Source organism: Cyprinodon variegatus, unplaced genomic scaffold (genome assembly GCF_000732505.1).
Source record: "Cyprinodon variegatus isolate N-32 unplaced genomic scaffold, C_variegatus-1.0 Scaffold1138, whole genome shotgun sequence".
In the NCBI taxonomy this organism is placed as follows: Eukaryota; Metazoa; Chordata; class Actinopteri; order Cyprinodontiformes; family Cyprinodontidae; genus Cyprinodon; species Cyprinodon variegatus.
The window spans coordinates 165,423-173,310 of NW_015151591.1; the positions used below are offsets into that span (position 1 = coordinate 165,423).

Here is a 7,888-nt window from a genome sequence, read left to right on the forward strand (position 1 = left end):
GAAGATATGAAATCTGTACTAAAAAAAAAGTTTATTGGTAGTTTATAATAAAAATGTGTAAAATTTCCATTTACAAAACATTTGTCACTAGCAACAATAATGGCAGAAAATTCACCCCATATTAGCACTTCCTAGCGGTTATGTTCTGGAATCATTTTCTATGCCGTTCTTTATTTAGTACCACTGACTGCGTATAGAGAGGCTCTGACTAGGCAGGGTGAGCAGATCTATGCAGATATTTTTTTCACTTCTGTCTCTGTGCTATAAACTTATTAAATTTCCCACATTTGACTTGGACAAATTGTAAAAAAATTATTAAAAACATTAAAAAACACTGGCCCCAAGCACCACTTAACAAGTCTGTGCAGCATCTAGAACCAGAACTAACAGGGAATGTGCATCTATTGAAAAAATTATGAGTTCTACGTCCAAAGAAAAGAAAACGGTTTCCATGGTGACTGACAGGTGATTCCCAGAGAGATCTAGGAAGTTTCTCCAAGTTTTCCTTTCTTTTTTCCATAAAGAGGTGAGAGAGAAACGCTGCGCTGACCTGCTCTGTCTGCCCCTCATTAATTTGTTTTTTCTGTGAGGCTCAAAGAGGATCACTACTTTATCCGTTTTCTGTCCTCCTGAACTCCTATCATGGGGAAAGTTTTCTATTTTAATGTTTAATTTGTTGTTTTTGCTCCAGTCTGTCCTCACTGGAAAAAATCCAAATCTAGATGAGTGCATTTGTTCTTGGATTAAGGAGGTAAGAAACATTTTGCCAATGAAACGAGATAATTTACACTTAAAATAAGAAAACACAATTGAATTGTCTCATTTTAAGTGTATATTATCTGATTATCTTATTTTAAGAGGAATAATACTCATTCTATTGGCAAACTGTCTCATTTATCTGTTTAAATTAAGGATAAATACATTAATTTAAGATATTTCTACTTATTACAGTGCTGCTTATTATACATGCGATGTATGACTCCAAACTGACTCTTTCCCCGTGCGATCCCAATTGGCTTTTAAATGAGCGCTAAACGCCACATCCTAATCGGTGCGATTTTCTGTTGGATCGTAGGGAAATCGGATTCGGTGGGTTGTGGCTTTGAGCCTTTTAGAGCCATGCCATTTGATTGGTCAGAAACGCTGATGAACTGCAGCAATTCAAGGGTTTGGAAACTTTAACCCTGTAATGTCTGAATTGTTCTCCTGCGTTTCCTTCCCTGCAGCGTTCCAGCATTCCTCCTCCTCCTCCCCCCAGCAGTGTGTACCGTCCCCCGCCTCGGTGATGCCTCGGCTCTCCCAGTTTGTCCCAGCTTTGCACTACTCTCTGGTTAAAGCCAGGGCCAACCCGCCTCTAAAACTCTCTGCTGGCGTGGAGCTGCAGACGCAGGAATACCTGAGCGGCGTGACCCACGGCAGCGTATGCACCACCGCCTCTACAAACTCTCTTCATTTGGTTTCACGTGTCTCTCTATGTCACACACGGTTGGGTTGCGTGTCTGCAGGTCCAGCGGTTCCCCATGGCTGAGTATGACTCTGTTCTGGATGACGAGCCCAAACCATGCCCCCCTCATCTGCGGGCCAACTCAGATGGCTACCTGCGCTCCTACATGTCCAACCCCAGCGTATACCTGCTGTCGGTGGCCATTGCCAGGCAATTGGTGGAGACGCACTGCGGCCCCGAGCAGACGCTGGACAAAGCGTCCAGGAAGGAGGACGGCCTGAGGGAGCCAGAAGGACCCAAAACTCAGAAGGTAACATCTGAAATGGCCGTCATCAAAATCCACCCAGGTGTGTAAACATCACAGCCCTATCAGCTCCTGCATCGTTTCCTGCGTTCAATCACCCCACAGATGCAGCAGCTGCTGGACCAGATTTTGACCTTTAAGACCAACGCAGAGGCGGAGGTGAGGAGGGAGGAGGAGGATGTGATCAAGGTACCAGAGAGGAAGAGGAAGCTGGAGCAGAAGATGGCAGAGAGAACGCTGAAATACTTCAAGGCGTCCGTGGAAACAGGAAAGCCAGACAGGATTCCAGGTGAGCCCAACTTCTCCAGAGTCGGAACATTTAACACCAGAACTCCCGAAGCCGTCACTTTAACGGTTCTGAGATTTTCTCCCACAGCCGTCATTTTGGCGCCTCTATTAGTTGCACTGTAAATTATTGCTACAGTTGATTGACGTTCTGTACCGTTGCCTAGCAACCAACATTGTATCTAGCACAGGGTTCCCGCGGGTCCTTGAAAAGTCTTAAAAGGCATTGAATTCTTCAAAATAAAACTAAGGCCTTAACTGGTATTAAAATGTCTTAAATCGGTCTTTCTTAGGTCTTAATTTTTAAAACATCATAAATAGGATTATTTTTATTACGATTTATTTTTGTAATCTAAATAAAACGTTAAAATTGACAAATGTTTTTTCCTTTTTCAAAAAAAAAAAAATAACGGCTCGCCATTATTGGTTTCGTCCCGATAGCGGAACCAATAAAGCGTTGTTGCGGCCGGGACATTTGGGAGATGCACCATTAACTTTTTGTCTGGAAAATATGAGCAAGTGTAAATGTATGAAAAATGGCTCCAGCCAAGAGTTTTCTCCATGGCTAAAACCAGGGAACATACATGAGGCTCAGAGTATTTTGTGCAAGAAGCGATTCAAGCTGGGAACGATGGGAATTAAGGCAGTGGAGTCGCACATGCGAAGCACGAAACACAAAGCGTCAAAATGGAGTTAGAGAGAAACAGCCGGTATTTCTCAGTTTAGTTCCACTCTTGTCTCTGCAACGCCTCCACTTATCACCAAATCAAACATACTAAGAAAACCATACAAAGAAAAATAGCTGCAAAAAGACTTAGCACTGGTTATGTTGGGGCTTTAAAACTGATTAGTTTTGTTCCCTGCTAAAACAAAGTTTGTGAATTCAGTTAAATAATTGTTAAAATATATCTGTCATTTGTGTGTTTTTAGCTTTCTTCAATATTTGAAACATTAGTGCAGTGGTTTATGTTATAATAAACCTTTGGGTTAAGTTGTAGCAATCAAGTTTTTCTTGTGTTTATTGTGAATTTGGTCTTAAATTTTTATTTCAAGTGGCATTAAAAAGTCTTAAAAAGTCTTGAATTTAACTTGCTTTATGCTGTAGGAACCCTGTAGAACTCTTTGGCTAATACGGGAGGAAATGGCTCTCAAAAAAAAATCAAACAGTGAAACAGGCTTTAGAAATGCTTCAACATGTGAGAGCGATTATGGCGGAGAGGGAGAGACCGATGAGGAGGACTGGGGAGGAAGCGGCTCAGACTCTGACAGCGAGTCCGAGGATGATCGCAAACCACAGGAAAACGCAGACGCATCAGGGACCCATCTACGGTGGCCGGGAGGTGCAAACCAACATTACCAAATCTAAAACACTTTTACAAGTTCCAACACAAATTAACATTTCAGAAAACAAATTTACATTTTAAACTTTTATTCAAGGTTTGGATGGCACTTAGACGACCCCCATTCCAAAGGGGGGACCCGTTCATCCGTTTCTATTTGCATGTTTTCTAAACTAAAACAAGGCTTTGTTAAGCTGCTGGATAAAACCTGGAACTAAACGCTATTTCTGACATTTTGAATTGAAAAAGCTTCCTGGATGGAAGAGAAACGTTTTTAAACTTGGAAACAAAGTCCAGGGGATTGATTTTTAACTTTTTCGGTTGGACTATGACCTGGATGACTGAGAATCTTCTTTTGATCCACAAACAAGGACCTAAAACTCTTTAAAAAAAATCTGAATTGAGCTCGCAGAGGGGGTCCATCATGCAATCACCACAAGCAGTGCAATTCTAGAATTTAATTTCAAATGCATAAAAATGAGGCGCAATCAGAATGTCATGGATGAAGATGTTAGTTTACCCAAACAGGAGGAACTTCTGCAGATACCAGAGTTGTATTTCCTGATCAGTGCCTTTGCAAAGCCGACAGATGTTAACCTTTTATTATTCCCTCCTTTTTTTTACCATTTTCTTCTGCTTTTATAATGGAAGAAAAATAATCTAATATAAATCTAGAACAGGAGGATTTTTTTATTTAGCGAGTTCATTTGGCTGATTATAGTCAGATCTTTTTATAATCCTTTCTCTGCTATAAGTTTGGTTTTATGTGCATTATCACACTATTCTGCACAAAAAAAGTCCTTTCTGGAACCAAAATAAGCACACAGAGGAGATGTTCAAGCACAGAGCTCATTTTAAAGCTTCTGGGCATTTTAGGTTTGAGGCTCCAGGATAATTTATGAACCACTTTGATTTATTTATTATTTATTTCAATTAATTCAACTTTAAGTGAGTTTTAGACGGTAGCTATCTATAATCCAGAAGGTTTAGGGCTGATTACAGAGCCCTGAGGTTAACATTTATCATCCTTACCTGTTGGAATAAAAGTTCTTAAAATGAGAAGCATTAGATGCAGAAGGTAAAAAAAAAAAACTGTGCGTTATCTCCTGTCATTTTTATTATTTTTTGTTTTTTTACAGCATTTCTAAATCCTCTCAGATTTCCTGTTTTATGATTATTCTCAGGCTGATGTTTTCTGTCTGCTTTTGTTTCTAGTTGGAGGAAACAAAATCTCAGGATCTCCTCTTTCCTTCGCATCTATAATTACCTCGCTGGGTCTGAAGGATGTCGATCTTAGGGAGGAGGGATCCGAAGTAACAGGCAAATTTCTCCATCAGCTTAAAGGTGACAGAACCGTTCCTCTCTGGTCTTTATTCCTGCACCGTCCTGTTGACAGCTTCCGCATTTAATAACGGCTGTTACCGCTTCTCCTCTGCAGCCCTGGTTCATTCTGCCAGTCGGAGCCCCTCCGAGGAGCCGGACGAAGGGCTGAAGGAGTCGAGTCCGTTTGGTCGCTTGGCCGTGAAGCTGGGCCTCCCCGCTAACTGTGATGTGGACCTGAGGAAGCAGGAGGAGCTGGAGGTAAAACCAGATGGTTCACATGTTTAGGAATAATAAGACACGTTAGGATATGTTGAAGATCTCTGATGGAAATGTGACTATGAAGGCTGTTAATTAAAGTCGTAGGGAAATCCTATTTAAATGTTCTCTTTATCGTTATCTCATTCAGGCCAATTAGTCGGTCATCTGTCGATCAAATGTTTTCGGTCATAGCATCTTGATTCATATGCTGTAAGCCGTACATGTTTGTAAGGCTTACAGCCGTTCCACAGAGGCTTCAACTGATTCAGTCCAAATCTGCTTGACTTATAGTCACGATGTGGATCTATAAAGTCTGAGGATTTATCCAGAGTTTCAAATCAGCTTTCATGGTGTTTTTCAGTGTTTAATTTGGAAACAAATTTGGCGAGGCTAAATTTTTTTTCTTTGTTTAATCACCTTTAAATCAGACATGTTAACATTTAAAATAATGGTTCCACCTGAAAAATATAGAAAACGTAAAGGATAATTAGCTGGTGCAATAACAACGTTTTTATGAATAATTTTTTTATGAAATACTTGGAGCAGTGAGGATGTTGAAGCTCCACTAAGATGCTTCTTCAGCTGCGTGTTTATGTTTTGTCCTGCAGCCCAGCTGAATCTCCATGCAAAAATAAACATCTGACTGTTTTCTGCCTTCATTTGATTAGTGCTTCAGTTTCTGCAGCAGCAAGAAGATGTTTCTCTTATCTTTTTTTTTTTAAACAAACTGGCAGCTGCAGAAATCTCCAATAATCTCTGTGGCGTGTCTGTCTGCGTGTCCATAGGAGCAGACAGCAGGCAGCGTCAGCAGTTTGGAGGGATTCAGTCCCGGCTCGCACAGCGGGGAGCAGAATCACCACGCTGGACGAGGAGCGAAGCTCGGGACGAAGGCGGCGGCGGCTCACGACGAGCAGGAGGAGGAAGACTGGGATATCCCATGGGTCCTTATTCCCATAACAGGTCGGTCTGCTCACCCAAACACTTCCACACCTGCTGCAGACAGACACTTCAGTCCATCAGGGATTTCTCCTTAGACTCTAAAACGAATCATTTCCTCCTGATTAATCGGCTTCCTAGACGCTGGGCATGGAAACTATTCACCGTTTTATACTTTTACACTTTAGTTTTTAATCTGACCTTTCAGATCCTTAAAGGGACCTTTTTTTTTTTTTACGTATGATTCCATTTTATTTCTTCCTTAGCTGCAAGGAGAGATAAAATACGAAGTAAATACAGGGTGAGGGTCGCCAATATCGATATGATACCGATACTTTTTACAATTAAACTCGATTTGTTATGAAACTGTAGAGCTTTTTCTTGTTTTTGTTATTTTTATTTTATTGTTACAATTGAGTAACAGTAATATTAATTATGTTTTCTTAATCCACCCTTTTATATAATATGTTTCAAACTTTATGTGATTTGTTTCTATTGTGTGCACTTGCCTGTTGCTTTAATTCTATAAATGTACACATTGTGGGATAAATAAAGGATTAGTTAATAGGAGTGAAGAAAAAAAAAATCGATTTGAGCTCAAATTGCATTTCTAACATTTAAAGATTCAGAATCGATTCTCGTTTTCTTTAAAAACGATTTTTTTTGTGGGTGCGGATGTGCCTTATCAGGCACCGTAGTGTTTGGCGGAACCAATGAGCAGCGTGAGCTTTGCACAGGCATGCAAGCGTTAGCCTAGCAGGCTACACAGTAGTGGGAAGTGTAGTGTTGTGTTTTGTGAGCTACTGTGTTTGTTGCCGCTAAAGTATGGAGGACGAAGAAAAAGAAATTCAACCGCCTCCGCGATCTTTAAAAGCAACCATTTGGAAACACTTTGGATTTTACCTTCAACCCGGTAAGAATGGGCTTGACATGACTCATGCGATTTGCAGAGATTGCAACGGTAAAGTGAAATATTTCGGGAGTACTTCAAATCCACGCTCTCATCACGAAAGACATCACCCAGAGTTCGTTTTGAATCCTAAATTAATTGTTTCTGAATCGAATCGTTTGGATTTAAAAGAATCGGAAAAAAATCGAATTCTGAGCCCAAGTCAGGGGGGGGAAATCAATGGTTGTGGATGATGATGCGGAGAGTGGTATCTATGTTTAACCATCTTGAAAAGATTGTTTTTAAGGTGGGGAAAGATCGCTAGATGCGCCACCATCCATGTTTACTTCCGTATACACAGAGCACGCCGGCCTGTGACATCATTGCGTCCTCTACTGCGCATGCGGGACACTTACGTTGTACGAATGAAGTTCACACAGGAGATAACATACATGTCGCATATATTTAGAAATGTGAACGACAAAGCAAAAAAATGTATTTTGGATTTTACCAAAAAATCAGAATTGAGCATCAAGGCGTGCAGCCATAGATAAAATGCAGGGTTCGTACGGGTGCTGGAAATCCTTGAAAATGCTTGAAATTGTAACTATTTATTTTAGAACAAATCCCTATCTAACTGAATCGTGTGTTTATTAAATGGAGAAATAAAACGTTGGAGAGCCCGAAAATGAAACCTGCTCGCTTATGTGTGACTGCGATCTGCCAGTCTATTTGCATGTGTGACTCCGCCCCCATGAAACCACTACGGCACCATGCCGGGAGGTTGTCGTTTCAATGAACGTTGGCTGGAAGATAAAAAAAATACAAATTATGGATTAAATGGGGACAAACCCCACGAGTTGCCTCTTGTAAAGTCTGCAAAAAAGATGTCCAGCTTTTCACAATGGGCGAGTCTGCGCTGTTGAGTCACATGAAGGGTAAGTCATAGACTTTTAAGTACCGTATTTTCACGACCATAAGGCGCACCGTACTAAAAGGCGCAGTCTCAGTTATGTGTCCCATTTCTGTATTTAACACACACATAAGGCGCACCGTACTAAAAGGCGCAGTCTCAGTTATGTGTCCCATTTCTGTATTTAACACACACA

At 40.9% G+C, this 7,888-nt stretch overlaps 1 protein-coding gene across 1 annotated transcript in view; it reads left to right on the forward strand.

Annotated features, from left to right (window-relative positions):
• Positions 1 to 7,888, forward strand: part of LOC107101705 (nuclear receptor corepressor 2-like) — a 17,049-nt gene that overhangs the window by 1,896 nt on the left and 7,265 nt on the right. The window contains exons 2-7 of the mRNA XM_015400716.1: positions 1,227 to 1,420; positions 1,506 to 1,754; positions 1,854 to 2,037; positions 4,589 to 4,717; positions 4,812 to 4,954; positions 5,740 to 5,914. Coding sequence (XP_015256202.1) covers positions 1,286 to 1,420; positions 1,506 to 1,754; positions 1,854 to 2,037; positions 4,589 to 4,717; positions 4,812 to 4,954; positions 5,740 to 5,914 — 1,015 coding nt within the window. The 5' untranslated portion in view covers positions 1,227 to 1,285. The remainder of the gene's footprint in view (positions 1 to 1,226; positions 1,421 to 1,505; positions 1,755 to 1,853; positions 2,038 to 4,588; positions 4,718 to 4,811; positions 4,955 to 5,739; positions 5,915 to 7,888) is intronic.